We start from the raw sequence: 18,012 nt of genomic DNA on the forward strand, positions 1-18,012 counted from the left end.
TTATCTTGTCCAATATTTTTAAAACTTTCCCTGTATTTTTTTAGTAGTTGACTTTTAACACAGTACTATAGTGCATTTGCTTTTTTGTTTTGTATCTGCTGTCTGATTGCGAACTTCTGGTTCCAAGTGAAGTATGTGGTTGACCAGTCAGTTTGAAATTCTGAGATTCTACTGTACATAGAAATTGTCTTGGCATTGCATTGTTACCCTTCTTAAAAAATGAAGGCTGTCAACTGACTAGCTGTCAACTGTACCAGTAGCAATGCCAGTTACAGGCATTTGTTTACTATATAGTTAGCAGAGTCTTAACTCCTTTTAGCTATTGGTCTGTCAGGGAAATTCCATTTGCTTTTACTGTATCTGTTACAACAAGAATTACATAGATGATAGTTGGTGAGCGTAATAAGATAAGTAATTGCTCTCCAAGCCTAAAAGGCCATGAGCACTGGGGAGAATCACAGCGAGGGACCATATCAAAGTCCTTAAATTGTCATGCATGGAATTCTTGTCCCCATCACAAAACATTTTTATTTGGAACTAAACAGAATGCTGTCCAGCAAATGGCATTTGTCTACAGAAAAACACTCCACACGTTGAATGTGAAAGTGTCACTTCCCGCATAATATTGTGGATACATGTTCATTATGTTCTCTTTGGATGTTTAACTTCATACATAACTTCAAATAACATTTTAATAACTAGGATACAGCAACTCCATTTTGTTACAACTAAAGCAAAAGATAACAGATTTTCACAGGAGTATCTTAAAACACGTGGACACTTAGACTGCTGGATTTGCAGTACACTGTAAAAAGGTCTAAGCATTAGGTATTCATAAAATTCCCCATCTAATATTTTTAAATATAGTACACTTAAGCATTACAGTCAATGATGTAGTTCAAATTTTTCCCTTTTGTTATTACTTAGGCTCAGTACATAATATGTAGTCTTTTCTCCAGATTACATGGGAAAAGATTAAGGACCCTCCAATACAACAGTGGCAAGTCTGTTTTTAGAATAAATAGTTTGTAGGGTTGGAAGTTCCAATTTTGGTACTATTGGCATTGCCTGTATGTATGCCTAGGACCCAAATGCATTTGAATACAAACAACTGCAAGGTCAAATATCTAGGTATGACCTGCAGTTTTTGTTCCTACAGTATCTTGAAAAACAGTGATTCTGAAAAAGATTTAGGGGTCATGGTGGATAAGCAACTCTACACAAGTTCCCAGTGTGATGCTCTGACAAAAATGGCAAATGTGATCCTTAGATGTATAAATGGGAGTAGTGAGTAGGTAGGTAATCTTACTTCTCCCTCCGGCATTGGTGAGTACTAGAATACTGCATCCAGTTTTACTATCAACATTTTAAAAGATGTTGAAAAATTGGAGAGGGTCCAAAAAAGAGCCACAAAAATTATATGAAGCTTGGGAGAAAATATTTTACAGTGAAAGACTTAGAGCTCAGTCTTCTTTTTTAATAAACTAAAGGATTGAGGTGACTTCACAGTGCTGAATAAGTACCTTCATGAAGAGATAATACCACGCACTAAAGGATTCATTAATCTAACATAGAAGTGCATAACAAGAACCAATGGCTGGAAATTAAAGCCAGACAAAGTCAAATGAGAAATAAAGCGCACATTTTTAACCGGGTCATTAGCCATTAGACCAGATTACCAAGGGAAGTGGTGAATTCTTGATCTTGTCTTCAGAAAAAGACTGGATGCCTTCCTGGAAGGATATGTTTTAGTCACACAAGTTATTGGGCTAAATACAGGGGTAACTGGATGGATGAAATTCTATGGTATGTATTATACAGGAAGGCTCACTATGTATGACCTAATGATACTTTTTCTCAAAGTATGAATTGAGGTGGTAATGACTTTTGTTTAGTGATCATGGTAACATTAGACCACATATTAGTAACTTCAAGTTTTCTTTGTGAAACTTGTTCCAGGAAGTGCAAGCAGTGTTAGTGGTAGCAGTGGCAGTTCAACTAGAAACCTATGGGTTAGTGGACTCTCTTCCAACACGAAAGCTGCTGACTTGAAAAATCTCTTTGGCAAATATGGAAAGGTATTTATTTGTGTTCAGTATTTTGATTGAAAGAACCTAACTGTCATATTCTCATGTTTTAATATGAGCTGATCTAAGACCAGATCTGACTGACCAATATAAAACCTAAATTACATAACGGTAACATCAAGAGCTGCCATCAGAATAAGTGTGTGTCCATGCAGAAGTATCTTGGCAGTGAAGGAAGAGGATTTTGTTGGAGCATCTTCTGTGAGAGATGAGAGGAGGTGGGAATATTGAGTTACTATCTGCATACCAACTGAGTTCTCATTTCTCCTTCCCAAAACCTGCAAGGGTCAGTCTGTCTGATGCGTATGCCATAGTCTGGAGTGGTCAAATGGAAAGGTTTTGTAGCATAGCCTAAAATGACCGCCTCATGTCAGGATTAAGGAGGAGTTGGGCTGCATAAGCCTTCAGTTTCTCATAGCCAGAGTCTAATTCTTTTTGATCCAAAAGTCTGTTTCCTCTGAACAGTTCAAAAGGCTATGGCCTCTTTTTTTTTTTTTTTTTTTTTTTTTTGGTCTTATCTGGGTGGCTTATTTGTCTGTTTAAAACTTGTTCCTAGTTGACTTCTAAGCTAAATGGAGAAGCCTCTTAAATTGAAATAAGCATCCACACAACCTTCTGCACCTTAAACTAACACCTTAATGTAAACATACAGCTCTGTTAGACAGTTGCTAACTTCATTTTACACAGTTTTGGGTTGGGGAGATCTGCAAAAGTTGTGACAGTGATGTAGGTATTAACTGTTAATTTAACTTGGCTTTCCATCTTCGTAACAAAACTTCTTTAAATCCATAAAACTGTTTATACGGGTTTGTTTCCTGGTATGTAGACTTAAAACCAGGACTTCATGGATTCTACTGACATGCAGTTTGCCACAGAATCTAAACCTTCATTTAAATATTTTTAGGGTCTTATAGTTGCATCTGTTTAATCTTCAGAAGCTCTTTACAGTATCTTCCTCAGGTTGCACACCTGAAACAAGCTCAAGAGTGTACAGTGCATCTCAATGAGTTATTAGAACCAGAAGCTTGTATTTATAAATTACATCTGAACACTATTTCACTGCTGGTTATCTAACAAACACCCACAGTCCTGAATTGCTTCCTACGCCACCTCAGATGTTGACATCCTTAACTGTTCCTATTCAAGTGACGAAACCTCCAGCTCTGTCCTTTTCTCCTTCCACAATGTAGACTTGCATTACTGTAAAATAAATAAATTTATGGTCTATCAAAAACTGATTTTGAAAACAGTGTAAACAAAAGTATATCAAAAGAGGCTACTCTACTGCATGTTTAAACTTCCATTTATTGAAGCTGCTGTACAGTCTGCTGCCTCAGTGCTGCAGAATCTAGAAATGATGCCCCAGCATTTATGTACTTTGTAGCAAGTTCGACTTCACTAGGAGCCAGAGGTGATACCTTGCTCAGTGCTTTCCTCTCAGCAAGAGGCATTCTGACACACTACTGAAATTACTTGACAGTCTGGTATTGACTCTCAAAAGAGGTTTCCCTCCTCCATCTGTACATGTGGAGTGGCTTGCTTCTTGGAAGTTAGAGTGCCCGTATAAGTTGTTTGTTTTCTCACTTGTCTAGCCAACAAACTTAAACAGTGGTAAAGTTTTAACAAAATGTTTCTTTAGTAGATGAATACTAATTTTATTCTTGTATTTCATATACGCTAAGACTTTTAAAACTTGTGTCTACTTTTTGAGCAGATACACAACTTGGCGTGACTAAGCTGAGAGTTGGGGTAACATTCAAGACTTCAGAAAATTTTACCCTTAATCTTTATTCTTAGTGAAAATTCTCACTATCTTCTCCTCTCTCTACCAGCTGGATCCAAAATGTTAAGCTTTATTCTTCAAATTATATATTTTTTAGGTCCTTAGTGCAAAGGTGGTCACAAATGCACGAAGCCCTGGAGCAAAGTGTTATGGCATTGTAACCATGTCTTCCAGTACGGAGGTGGCTAGATGTATTGCACATCTCCATCGTACAGAGCTGCATGGACAACAAATTTCTGTTGAGAAAGTAAGTTTAATGTATACTCCTTACATAAGGATTATTTGTGTATGGGGTCACATTCTATTAAATTTACCTTTCTAAAAAATGTAGGTAAAAGGTGATCCTTCCAAGAAAGAGCTGAAGAAAGAAATTGATGAGAAATCCGGTTCTGGTAGAAACATGGGGGATAAGAAGACTGCATCAATTGATAAAACGAGCAAGTAAGAGCTTGCTTTGCATCTTCTGGTTTGATGGACTGTCCAAACAAAATGATGTGTACTGAAACTATATAACCAAACCTTTCTCACTGTCTCTCTTTGTGTCCTTTTTAACAAGAACTCAGTCAGCCAAAAAAGAAGAGAAGAAATCTGACAAATCTGAGAAAAAAGAAAGTAAAGAAGCTAAGAAAACTGAAGGTAAAGATGAGAAGAATGATAATGGATCAAGTGGCCCTAATCAAGAATCCACTAAAAAAACTGAAGACAAGAAACGAATAAGTATGCAATATAGCTTTTTTCTCATTGCCTCTGTCTTCATCTTTTCATTTGCTTTTACGGCAGCAGATAATACCCAAGATGCCACTGCATATAAATCCTAAAACCTTGTTTCCTTAAAACCTTCAGTAATAGGGTCGTCATTGCTGAGTTAGAAAGTCATTCCAGTGCTGTCATATAAACTACTAGATTTTTGTATTCTTGTTTATTACACAGATATGTATTGACATACCTGTCCTATCATTAGTCATCTTAATTTTTAAGATTCATATCATGCATTTCAGCAAGTAAACTTTCCAGAGTAGAAAGAAAAAGAGTACTTGTGGCACCTTAGAGACTAACCAATATATTTGAGCGTCAGCTTTTGTGAGTTACAGCTCACTTCATCGACATCCGATGAAGTGAGCTGTAGCTCACAAAAGCTGATGCTCAGATAAATTGGTTAGTCTCTAAGGTGCCACAAGTACTCCTTTTCTTTTTGCGAATACAGACTAACACGGCTACTCTGAAATCCGTTTCCAGAGTAGGCAGATGACCATCTTAAAATGTGGTTATTTTCATTTGTAACTGTAGTGTTAAATCAAAACCACTTTAATTCATGCTTATGTTAAACCATTTTTCTTAGGTGGAAAAAGTCCAGGTCAGATGGTAGTTCTAGACCAAACAAAAGGAGACCAGGGTCACACTAGGACAGTGAGAAGGGGAAGGTTTGATAAAGTAAGTATCTCTCTAAACTTGACACATAATCCTTGTCTGTCTCCATATTACTTTCTAACCACTTTATCATCAATTAATAGGCAAGTAACTATCTGCAGATAGTTGTTAGTTTCAAAATAGTCTAAGATGGACAGCCCTGTTGATACGCTAACTAGTTCTCGAGGTTGTAATATTGTAAACTAGTATAGTATCCAGAAATCTCCCTAGTACCATGTGACTTTTGAAATAACTGGAATTTCTGTTAACAGCCACCGGTGCTAAGGAACAAAGAGCGTTTCATTCAAGATAAAATGAAGTTCAGGGAGTACAGAGGCAGAAAGGATATCTTGCCTTTTGAGAAAATGAAGGAACAAAGAATGCGGGAGCACATGGTTCGATTGGAACGAATACGTCGAGCAGTTGAGCTCCGAAGGTAGTGATCAAAATTTTTTGATTCATCTTAGACCACTTTTTAAGATTTAATTGGGTAAAATTACTTTTAGAAATCTGATCATAGGGCATTTCATCAAGCTTTTTCCTCAAACACCACGCTCTACTTTCAAATTAGTATGAAAATACTTCTCATATCTGAAGTCCAAATTTGATGCAAAAAGTCGGAAATTAGTGTCCATAGAGTAGAATAACAGGGATATGTATTTCATAACTGTCTGTGGTATGTCCTTCCTTACATGTGATCGATCTATTTCTTTAAATTATTGACATCGTTAGTCCAATTGATTGTAATAGGCGTGACTAGAAATAGCTAATTCAGTAATTACACCTTAATGACAAGGGGGCATGATATGGGATTGGTATTTTTGCCTCCAGCAGGCCAATCTGTCCTACTTTGAAGCTGGGTAGATACTCTGCTTTGTTCTGCTCCCTCTATGTGGGTCATGCTCTGCAGAAGGAGCAGAAACAACTCAGGAGTTACCTGGTTGCAGTCCTGTGGGTGTGGGGATTTCCAGCAGGTGTAGAGCTGATACAGCAGGCTCCTACATCTCCCTCCCTGCAGCCTAGTGTGGCAGGGAGGGAGGAGGAGGAGAAGGGAAGGAGTGGGAGCATGCTGCACTCTGACATGTGGCCCAGCTAGTGTCAGAATTGGGGGAGCAGTAACTGGCTCCCTGGTAATGATTCTCTAGCTCTGCTGGAGCTGCCACAAGCTGTACACAGCAAAGAATCTAACTCACACCTTTATATAGCTTTGCTAGGCTGGCATCCAGGCAGAGTCAAAATGCAGACGGTAGCAGCAGACAGATGCCAATTAAAAAAACAAAACAAAAACCTAACACCTACTCCCCATTCTATCAACATCAAATCTACGCACACCTCAGATGACCCCTTAAATAAATGGGCTTTGTAGCATGCCATACAGATTACCCAGTTCGGGCTGTTGGGGACAAAGGAGGAAGTGAATTCCAAAAAAAGGGCCCTGCCAGCAGCCATGTCTTTCAAATTGAACACCTGCTGACTACAGCTATGGCAGTATTGCACAGGAGAAACCAGTCTCAAACAGCCACTATAAGCCATATTTTAAAAATAATGTTGTAGGCGAAGAGAACTTGCTGAGAGAGAGCGTCGGGAGAGAGAACGCATTCGAATCATACGTGAACGTGAGGAACGTGAGCGCTTGCAGAGGGAAAGAGAACGATTGGAGATTGAAAGACAAAAACTGGAGAGGGAAAGAATGGAACGAGAGCGCTTGGAAAGAGAACGGATTCGTATTGAACAGGTACAGGCCAGTATGCATAAAGTTTAGTGTTACATCAAGTTACAATATTGAACTTAATCCTTTCCATTTTATTTGCTGTAATTCTTTTAAGTAGAAAATATAACTTGTAAACAGTTTAGTAGTGATCTTTCCCTCTGGCTGTTCAGTAGCTTATATGGAGAGTTGTCTAGATCTCGGTGGAAGTCAACAATCAAGAGGCTAAAGGATTCTGTTGGCCGCATAAATCTAACTTAAGTCTGCAAGTATTTCTTCTATAACTATGAATTTACTGCAAACGGAAAATGAATGCCTTTCAGGGCATATTGGTACTAGAAATGTATAAAACTTTCTAGTGACAAAATCTTGGTTAACGAGATGGCATACCAAAGGTCCTGTTGCTCTGCTTTTTCACATAGTGAGTTATGTCTAATAGATCCCAATAGTCTAAAACTACTTCTTTTGTATTGCAAGTTTCTCCAGTATTAGTACAGAAATTGAAGTTGATCTGATTGTGTGTGGGGAATTAATTCTGTATTTGTAGCAACTTTTGTATATTTGCCTCTAGTGCAAAGCTAATGGGTTCGTTCCATAGTAATCCTCCCTTATTTTTTTTGGTAGGAGCGTCGCAAAGAAGCAGAGCGTATTGCTCGTGAAAGGGAGGAGCTTCGTCGACAGCAGCAGCAGCTTCGTTATGAACAGGAGAAAAGGAACTCTTTGAAACGTCCACGTGATGTAGATCACAGGTAGTGTATTTTCCAATTTGCTAATCTGTTGCTCATGCCACCAAACAACCTCTGTTTATCATTAAGTGGGTCCATGCAGAGAACGCTTGCCACCATAATTGAGTACCCAGTGCTGCTGACCTACTTGCTAAGGACTAATAGATCAGTTCTCAAACTGTGGGTCAGGACCCCAAAGTGGGTTGCGACCCTGTTTTAATGGGATCGCCAGGGTTGGCATTAGACTTGCTGGGGTGTGGGGCTAAAGCCTGAACCACACAGCCCAAGGCCGAAGCACAAGGGTTTCAGCCCTCGGTGGCGGGGCTCAGGTTACAGGCCTTCCACTTGGGGTTGAAGCTCTTGGGCTTTGCTCTCCTCCTCCTCCTCCCCGCCTGGAGCATTGGGGCTTGGGCTTTGGCTCCCTCACCTGGGGTGGTGGGGCTTGGGCAGGCTCAGGCGTCAGTCCCCACTCCTGGGGTTGTGTAGTAATTTTTGTTAGAAGGGGATGGCAGTGCAGTGAAGTTTGAGAATCCCTGGACTAATATGCCTAAATCAATGTAATGCAACTGTGGAGAGAGACAATTCTGTACTAGGAAGGAAATATCTTATGATAGTCCTCATGGCCCAACAAGAGCATCTCACGTACGTGTGCACGTGTGTTGTTTTACTGTCCTGATTTTAAACAGTTATGGAAGTTTCCAGCTGCTACCACTTGGTGTTAAGACTTCAGATCCTGGGAGCTGGATGGCTCAGTGAATCAATAATGCAATACAGAGCCTTTGGCTTCTAGATTTCTGTATCAGTTTCTTCCCAGTTGAGTGGTCAGTGACAAAAGTTGCTAGCTGGCAAATGTTTGACCCATGTCAAACACTACTTATCAGATAAGAATGGGACTAAAATTCTTACAGTTGGCACCATTGTTAATATTTTTAACAGTGTAAGGAATCGCCTAAAATCACTCTCTCATCGAGGTGATCATGATTTTCCCATGGGTCAAAATACAGCTACTGCTATCAATGGTGTACGTATTTCATGGGAAATAGGACTTCAGTTTTCAAGGCTGTTAATTGCACATTAATGAACACACAGCCTTTCTTTAGTGAGCCTGCAAATATACTAAATCTGTTCATAGTTCTGTGATTTAATGTCTCCAGTGACCAGGCTAACGGGGACATTCTGCATACTGTTATCCTCCACATGTCAGTGTATTTTCGCTCTTGTAATTTTTGTCTGAAAGTTAAGTTCTTACCTTAAGTTCTACTGATGTTCACTGGTCATAGATCCTATCCTGTGCAGGAATCAAACAGTGGGCCCTTACTAGTAGTTTCGGATGTTTGTATAGATAGTTTCCATTTTATCTCAGACTGCCTGAAGTGGACAGATATTCTTGGTTCTAAAATACTATCAGGTGTTCTAGACTTTTTTTGTTCTAAAATGACCTTCATCAGAAACCAATGAATTAAGTTGTGCATTTATCAAATTCACTGATGAAAAATTGGAACAAATGATCAGTTCTAAGCATGTGTTGCAGGAGTTGGAGACGACTTGAAGACTAAATAATGGACGGACTCACTTTGAAGAAAACTTTTAACCTCTTCTGTACTATAGTAAAAAGGCTACAATTCAAATATTGTAACTTGTTGTAAAATATTCGTTTAAAATGTCTGTTTCTAAAGGCGGGATGATCCCTACTGGAATGAGAATAAAAAGATGTCCTTGGATACAGATGCACGCTTTAGTCATGGTTCTGATTACAGTCGCCAGCAGAATAGGTTTAATGACTTTGACCACAGAGAGAGGGGGCGATACCCAGAGGGTTCATCCGTGCCATCATCCTCTTTTGAAAGGTATGTTTTCAGACAATAATTACTAAGATTTTTACTTTTAAGAGGTACTGGAGACCCGCTTGGGACTCAGGGAACTGTTTGAGATTTCTACTCTTCAGTCCTTAAGACAGATACAGAGGGAAATAGCTTTAATAAGGCTTGATGTTTGCGTTCAGCATTTAAAAACAGAACACTGAGAAGTGTGTCTAGTATTTATAGTAGGCTAATAGAGCTACATTTTCATGGCAGTCTAGATAAGATATTGATGTAATATGTGGCTAAATGGCAACATTTGCCCAAACAGACTTTTTTCCAAACTTTTTGGTAAAATTCATACAGACTGATTTTATACTTTTTTCAGTTGGCTCTCTGGTTTATCCAGTCCATTTCATAATTCTGGAAAGGTGTTTCTGTAACAGTGTTCTCATTACAGGAATTAATGAGACCTGCTGTGAGTTGAATCTCGTAACAGTTTATACAAGTACAATAAGTGTAGGTGTTCACACTTTGGTACTTTCATGTACATAGCTACTAAATTGACTGAACTAGATAAGGAAGCAACTGGTGTTCTAGCTGAAGTTAGTGGATTGAGCAAATAGAATCATAGAATATCAGGGTTGGAAGGGACCTCCAAATAACCTGTCCTGCCCTCCAATTTGTACAGGCGAGAACGCTTTGTAAATCAAAGTGAAGGAAAAAAGACACGCCCGACAGCGCGAAGAGAGGAGCCTGGGTTTGAGAGGTATCCTAAGAATTTCAGTGAGTCCAGAAGAAATGAACCCCCACAACCAAGAAATGAACTTCGAGATACTGACAGACGAGAAGTGCGAGGAGACAGAGATGAGAGAAGAACAGTGATAATTCATGATAGGCCAGAAATATCACATGGTCGTCATCCAAGAGAAACTGGTTCAAATCCACCTAGACAAACTAATTGGAAGAACGAGGGAGGCATAAGCACAGACAAACGGGATGCCAGGTATAGTCGTCTGGATATTAGACAAAGCTGTATTGCTAGTGATTTTAATAAAACCAATTTATAGTATCAATGTTAACTGGAGAATTTGCTTTAAAAAACAAAGTAGATAATCAGAATGGCACAGTTTAGAACTTGCATTCTGTTCATGTTGTCTGCCATAACCTTGACTGTACAGGGAATCCTTGGACTTCGACATCCGACTTACGTCAGATGCCCTTACAACGCTTTTCAATTGACTGCCCGTTCCACCCTTACAACACTCGCTTAGCCCTTAGGATGCTCAATTTGCACAAAAAGAAAAGGAGGACTTGTGGCACCTTGGAGACTAACCAATTTATTTGAGCATAAGCTTTCGTGAGCTACAGCTCACTTCATCGGATGTCACGAAAGCTCATGCTCAAATAAATTGCTTAGTCTCTAAGGTGCCACAAGTCCTCCTTTTCTTTTTGCGAATTCAGACTAACATGGCTTTTACTCTGAAACCTGTCAATTTGCACAAAGTTGGCTTGAAATTACTTCCTGGTTGCACTATACTGGTGTGGAGCTGGAAGGGGTCGTTTCTGATTGGCCTCCAGGCATCAGTGTAGCTTGTTGCTGGGTCGGGTTGCTGTTTATTTTTGATTGGCTGAGCCCGGCCAGGAGCCAGTCAGAAAGCTTGAACAGTGATTGGCTGAGGCTCAGCATGTGTGCTGTTCTCCCTGGCTTTCTGTGCCTGTGTTGCCAGCATTCTGAGTAGCATATGTGAGTTTGTTTGAATGCTGTTTACAAAATACAATGTACAGTAAATACACTGATGATGCAACATTAGTCATCTATAATTTAGTTTTAGTACAAAAGTCTGGGTTATTGTGGTGAAAATGGTGTATCAAGCCATGGTCCAGGAACCAATCTGCCCTTCATACCATTGATTCCTTTGGGAAAAGCGGGTTCAACTTACAATGTTTCGGCTTACAACACAGTTGGTTCCTCGGAATTGTGTTGTAAGACCGAAGACTCCATGTGTTGTTTGTTGTTCTTGCTTTCTGCCATGCTGTTCTTGGGCATGCATAGTAGTAGTGTGGTAAGTCACTCTTGATGAGAGAATGTAGGATGCATCCTATTTTTATTAGCAATTTTTGAGATGAATTAACTATTCAGACCTATAAATTGCTGCTTAGTGACTTGCAAGTAACTTCCTAAGAACCCAAAATATACAGAAAATTGGATTCTGTCTAGCCTCCACACAAAGGTATTACCAGCTACTGCCTTGTGCCAATAAAAGAAAAATTTGACTAGATAATTCTCTTACAGAGGAGAGAGACCAGAAAGATCAGGAAGAGAGGTGTCTGGACACGTGAGAAGTGCCGCTCCCGGTAGCCGTAGCAGTGCTTCTGGTTATGGAAGCAGGGAGGGAGAACGGGGAGTCATGGGAGAAAGAGGAAGCGGAGGACAAGTAAGTATCTTTACTGCTCTATAACTGTTTAGTGTTTACTGAAACTATTGAAGAATGAGCTAACCCTATACTTATAGTATTTATACTGCTGTGCAGCACTGTACCCATCTTGCTGTGCAGTTCTAAAGGGTAATGTGTTTCTTTCCATTAAATATCCAAGAAGTGAGTATCTGTTACTTCTCTTGGTGATCTAATGTGCTTCAGGTGAATCAGAATGATGGATGTAGATTCTGTTATAACCACTAATACCACATCAACTGGTGGGAGAGTAGTTTAACTGGAATACAGTGCAGTCTTAGCATGCTGTCTCAGATAATTATGTACCCCACTTTCTAAAGTGTTCGGTAACAACAACAAAAATCCCAAGAACAATTGGAGTTCTAATCTTGGCCTTGCTGGCACTTTAGTCTGTAGTGACAATCTTGCTAGTGACACTGGCTAACCAAGAAACTCTAAGACTCAATTTCTTCTCTGTTGATTACATTAACTATCCTACAAAAAGGGGAAGTATAATTATTGCTGTTCTCCAAGTGGGGAAACTGATGGAGGGTGTGAAGTTACTAGTCCACTGTCACAAAACATATCCGTATCAGAGCTGGTTATAGCGTCCAGGTTCCTTGATTTCCCACTCCATGGAACCAGGCCACCTTCCAGAAATTAAAGCTGCACAGAAACACTTCCACAAAGGAGCTCCCATATTAGCATTGTTAAAAATCTTATTTTGAAACAAGAGGATCAGATTCAGAAATGCTAGTTCTAATTGTTGAATTTGTAAAGTGATTTTTACCTTTAAACACTGAGTTGAGAAATGGGTAAATTCCATCATAAGTATATTGGAGAGAATCCAAAATCATTGTATAAAATATGTAACTTCTTTCAAATAACTCAAAACATTGCAGTTTAAGCCATGTGACCATTTCAGACTTGCTGTAAATCACTGTATATTTTGCCAGCATTATAATGAAGATAGACATGTTGTTGAACGCCATAGTCGTGAAACTGGACCAAGAAAAGAATGGCATGGACCTAGTTCTCAAGGAAGTGGGTATCATGATGCAAGGAGAATGGGAGATGGCCGTGGAGGAGGTGGCATGATGTCTCCACATACAAGGTACAAAAAACGCTCCTTTCCCCTGGTTCCCCATTGTTGAGCTCTCAAAGCTCTTCATTGCGACCATAATCCTTCTGGATGAGAACCAATCAACGCCACTTAATCGGTTGAAGGGGTCGCTGCTGCACAACATGAAACTCATCTTTCCCATGAGCTGAGCTGGCTTAGTCATGAATCTGGATCATTTACATAACAGTGCAGAGTATTCCCTGCACTGCTACTAGCAGTTATTCAATAGCAGCAGTGTTCAGCTGCATCAGTGTATTCTGCTGTAAAGTGTGTAACTTCCTCTTTGTCAGGAAAGCTTTCATTATGTTGTACCAAGCCTCTCCTGAGGTTTTACAGTTCTGTTCCACAATTGAGTTACATAAGTATTTAGTACTATTCACACACACATTTGACACTCATAAAACTTCCACTCAGAATACCCTTTAACACTTTTTTTTTAAACCTTTGTTTCCAGTAACTCTTCACCAATTAATAGAGTTGTACAGATCACAGGCAATTCCATGCAGAGGGGAAGTGGCTCAGGATTTAAGCCGTTTAAGGGTGGACCTCCACGAAGATTCTAGGATCCACAGCTGCTTGGTTTCAAGATAACTTATTGAAATCTCTTCTAAACTTTACCTGATACAAACAGGAAGTCTTGTCTGGAAATCCTGTTCAATTTTTTTTTAATTTTAACATGATTACTTTTTTCCTCTCAATTTTGGAGGCATTTTTAATAGTTGCGTTGTAATTTTGGATAGTTTTTGTGTATCTTTGATAAGCATTTTCCCTGCGGCACTAGAGCTCTGCAAAACAAATTGGAACCAAAATATTTGTTAACACTGTATAAATATAATGGAATAGTTTGCAGCTGTGTGCTAGTAGTTTAATTTACCAGCATTAGCTCTGTGGTGTCACGCTTTAAAGTTAGCTCCATAGAACAGAACATACACAACAGTAACCTCCATTTTGAAGGTTGTTCAGGCTATAAAACCTGCTTTCTAATTTGTAGAGAATAAGGTGGTTTTCTTGCATTTCTGGGTATTATGTAACCTATTTTTGCAGAAGGTACTGTTACATTGAGTGCATCTATGTGTATTCTTGCAAATGTATTCTTTTGAAATAAACCTTCATATTCTGTATAGTTCCTAGTAAGTTTCTGGAACTTTCAGTCTGCTGGGGCAAAAAAGAATAAAACTGACACATTTTGAACACAAGCTCTGTTCCTGTATGGCATACAATAGACACCATAGGGGACAGCCTGGTTTTGATTGCTGAAACTCTCTACAAACTACCTCCTTGTAATCTAAAAGGACAGCTTGTTCAAGTCACTAACCACAGTTTCTGTACTGCTACCAGTAGAACTCAGTTCATATCCGGAAGACAATTCTGATTTTAGGTTGAGATGTAAGTCAATTAAAATGTGTTCAGATCGGATGCAGGCAATTTTAAAGAAAAGTTTCCTCTGAGTGTAATTCCATTAATGTGAAGTATCACTTTTTTCTTCATAGGATGTATGATGAATCTAAACACTAGAGTCCCTAAAAGTCCCTGTTTTATTTTTATGCTCAGCCTCTGACTCCACATTTCATCATGGGGGGAGAAGTTAAAGGTACTTTTGAAGGCCTGCAAAGGAACAAAGACCTACACTTAGCATCAACAATCCATTTAATCCTTGCATGCCTCCCTAATTTAGAAGTAGGAGTGATCAAATTTGGGAGAAACAAAGTAGCCTGTTGGGGGGGTAGAGATGAAGACTTGCCCTCCATTCACAAATAGGACAGGATATGGTTTGGGGATTTTTTTGTGATCAAAAATGCAATTGGTTAGCAGGGTCTGAAGAAGCAAGTTCCTCTTCAATACATAGAATATTTACAGTTTCTATCTCATTACTTGCATGCTTCCCTTCACAGTACCCTCTGAAAATCTCAGATACAGTGGATTTATTCTCAGCTTTCCAGTGGGAGTAGAGGGAGCATTATTCTCATTTTACAGATCAAGGACTGAGGCACAAGTGCCTTGCTAGAGTATTGGAGCCAAGAATGGAAAGCATTTCACTAGAGTCGCAGTCAGTGCCTTCACTACACAACCATCTTTCTCATCTCACCCAGCCAGTCTCTGATTAATACTGTGTTCACTTCGTGGGAGTTGAAGAATAGTGTTAAACTACAACTGGATATAGATATATAGATATATTATATATATAGCCTTGCTGCACTGCAAAGTTCCTCAATGGTGCTGGATGCTTTTGAGACTGATGATGAATGACAAACTACTCCATTTCAACTCAGGATTTTCATGACTAGCATGGGATTATCTGCTGCAATGCCATGAGTCGAGTTTTGGGATTGGGTGGCAATTAGCTTAGTTTTTAAGCGGTTATGGATTGACCTACTATCCCCTACATTTTAATGTGGTGGCACATCTATTCAGGCAAGGACCCTGTTAATGGTATGCCCCAAAAGCAAGTAGAATGAGAGTACTGCCAGAAGGCCTTGAGGGAAGCTTTTCTGTGATCAGGCCACTTTCAAGGAGGTCTGCATTTTCAGGCCTATCCTTCATTAATAAGGTGGCTTCAAGATGCTGCCTTCTCTGCCTTTGTACTCTGTGCATCCTTGGCATCCAGATGAAATAAAGGAAGATGAGGGGTAAATCTGGCTGCTAAAGATTTTGATCTTCAAAATTATGCTGTACAGGAGAGAAGAGGCTGTTGTTCTCCAAAGATGCTACAAGTAAGTATTGGGGCTGAGGGGCCAGCTGCTTTCACCTGGTGACTGACATAAGTCCCTCCCCATTATCAAGCAACTTCTAATTGAGTAAAATTCTGTAGCTCAACCCAGTGCTATATGCTTCTGTAGAGGAAGTTGAAGGTATGCAGAAATAGTGAATACCAGATTTTCCTCACTGAGTCTAGGCTGTGCAGAAAGGGACTAGAGGTTGCTTTCCAGCTTACTCTTTGATACTCTGCCTAACTAAGTCTTATGGCCCGGGTCCTGAGGACCAGCAGAGATGTGGGTCTATTGCTGACAGACATCAGTGTCTCTGAGGGAATGTAGAGTTGCTTTCCTCTTAAAGAAGCTGCTTCTGCATAAGAAACTACAGCAATACTTGATGCTGACAATCTGGCTATCAGCCAGTAGTGCACCCTCCCCCCCCAAGCCCAATAATTATATTGCAAAGGCTGGTGATACAGATCAGTTGTTTGAAGTCTCACATCCTTGACCTATGCCAGTCTATGTATCATAGAATCATAGAATATCAGGGTTGGAAGGGACCCCAGAAGGTCATCTAGTCCAACCCCCTGCTCGAAGCAGGACCAATTCCCAGTTAAATCATCCCAGCCAGGGCTTTGTCAAGCCTGACCTTAAAAACCTCTAAGGAAGGAGATTCTACCACCTCCCTAGGTAACGCATTCCAGTGTTTCACCACCCTCTTAGTGAAAAAGTTTTTCCTAATATCCAATCTAAACCTCCCCCACTGCAACTTGAGACCATTACTCCTCGTTCTGTCATCTGCTACCACTGAGAACAGTCTAGAGCCATCCTCTTTGGAACTCCCTTTCAGGTAGTTGAAAGCAGCTATCAAATCCCCCCTCATTCTTCTCTTCTGCAGGCTAAACAATCCCAGCTCCCTCAGCCTCTCCTCATAAGTCATGTGTTCTAGACCCCTAATCATTTTTGTTGCCCTTCGCTGGACTCTCTCCAATTTATCCACATCCTTCTTGTAGTGTGGGGCCCAAAACTGGACACAGTACTCCAGATGAGGCCTCACCAATGTCGAATAGAGGGGAACGATCACGTCCCTCGATCTGCTCGCTATGCCCCTACTTATACATCCCAAAATGCCATTGGCCTTCTTGGCAACAAGGGCACACTGCTGACTCATATCCAGCTTCTTGTCCACTGTCACCCCTAGGTCCTTTTCCGCAGAACTGCTGCCTAGCCATTCGGTCCCTAGGCTGTAGCGGTGCATTGGATTCTTCCATCCTAAGTGCAGGACTCTGCACTTATCCTTATTGAACCTCATCAGATTTCTTTTGGCCCAATCCTCCAATTTGTCTAGGTCCTTCTGTATCCTATCCCTCCCCTCCAGCGTATCTACCACTCCTCCCAGTTTAGTATCATCCGCAAATTTGCTGAGAGTGCAATCCACACCATCCTCCAGATCATTTATGAAGATATTGAACAAAACCGGCCCCAGGACCGACCCTTGGGGCACTCCACTTGACACCGGCTGCCAACTAGACATGGAGCCATTGATCACTACCCGTTGAGCCCGACAATCTAGCCAGCTTTCTACCCACCTTATAGTGCATTCATCCAGCCCATACTTCCTTAACTTGCTGACAAGAATACTGTGGGAGACCGTGTCAAAAGCTTTGCTAAAGTCAAGGAACCATACATCCACTGCTTTCCCTTCATCCACAGAACCAGTAATCTCATCATAAAAGGCGATTAGATTAGTCAGGCATGACCTTCCCTTGGTGAATCCATGCTGGCTGTTCCTGATCACTTTCCTCTCATGCAAGTGCATCAAGATTGATTCTTTGAGGACCTGCTCCATGATTTTTCCAGGGACTGAGGTGAGGCTGACTGGCCTGTAGTTCCTTCTTCTCTTTTTTAAAGATTGGCACTACATTAGCCTTTTTCCAGTCATCCGGGACTTCCCCCGTTCGCCACGAGTTTTCAAAGATAATAGCCAATGGCTCTGCAATCACAGCCGCCAATTCCTTCAGCACTCTCGGATGCAACTCGTCCGGCCCCATGGACTTGTGCATGTCCAGCTTTTCTAAATAGTCCCTAACCACCTCTATCTCCACTGAGGGCTGGCCCTCTCTTCCCCATTTTGTGATGCCCAGCGCAGCAGTCTGGGAGCTGACCTTGTTTGTGAAGACAGAGGCAAAAAAAGCATTGAGTACATTAGCTTTTTCCACATCCTCTGTCACTAGGTTGCCTCCCTCATTCAG

General features: G+C 40.5%; 1 protein-coding gene across 5 annotated transcripts in view; it reads left to right on the forward strand.

Annotated features, from left to right (window-relative positions):
• The window catches only part of SLTM (SAFB like transcription modulator), a 46,119-nt gene that overhangs the window by 14,632 nt on the left and 13,475 nt on the right, over nt 1-18,012 (forward strand). For 4 of the 5 annotated variants that reach the window (XM_073303740.1, XM_073303742.1, XM_073303741.1 and 1 more), the window contains 13 exons: nt 1,960-2,078; nt 3,968-4,117; nt 4,202-4,311; nt 4,427-4,587; nt 5,210-5,301; nt 5,550-5,713; nt 6,832-7,012; nt 7,610-7,734; nt 9,387-9,557; nt 10,201-10,515; nt 11,806-11,947; nt 12,901-13,058; nt 13,522-15,778. In XM_073303740.1, coding sequence (XP_073159841.1) covers nt 1,960-2,078; nt 3,968-4,117; nt 4,202-4,311; nt 4,427-4,587; nt 5,210-5,301; nt 5,550-5,713; nt 6,832-7,012; nt 7,610-7,734; nt 9,387-9,557; nt 10,201-10,515; nt 11,806-11,947; nt 12,901-13,058; nt 13,522-13,630 — 1,997 coding nt within the window. In that variant the 3' untranslated portion in view covers nt 13,631-15,778. The remainder of the gene's footprint in view (nt 1-1,959; nt 2,079-3,967; nt 4,118-4,201; nt 4,312-4,426; nt 4,588-5,209; nt 5,302-5,549; nt 5,714-6,831; nt 7,013-7,609; nt 7,735-9,386; nt 9,558-10,200; nt 10,516-11,805; nt 11,948-12,900; nt 13,059-13,521; nt 15,779-18,012) is intronic. The other variant, XM_073303745.1, reaches the window with a different exon arrangement.

This window comes from Lepidochelys kempii, chromosome 10, assembly GCF_965140265.1.
Source record: "Lepidochelys kempii isolate rLepKem1 chromosome 10, rLepKem1.hap2, whole genome shotgun sequence".
In the NCBI taxonomy this organism is placed as follows: Eukaryota; Metazoa; Chordata; order Testudines; family Cheloniidae; genus Lepidochelys; species Lepidochelys kempii.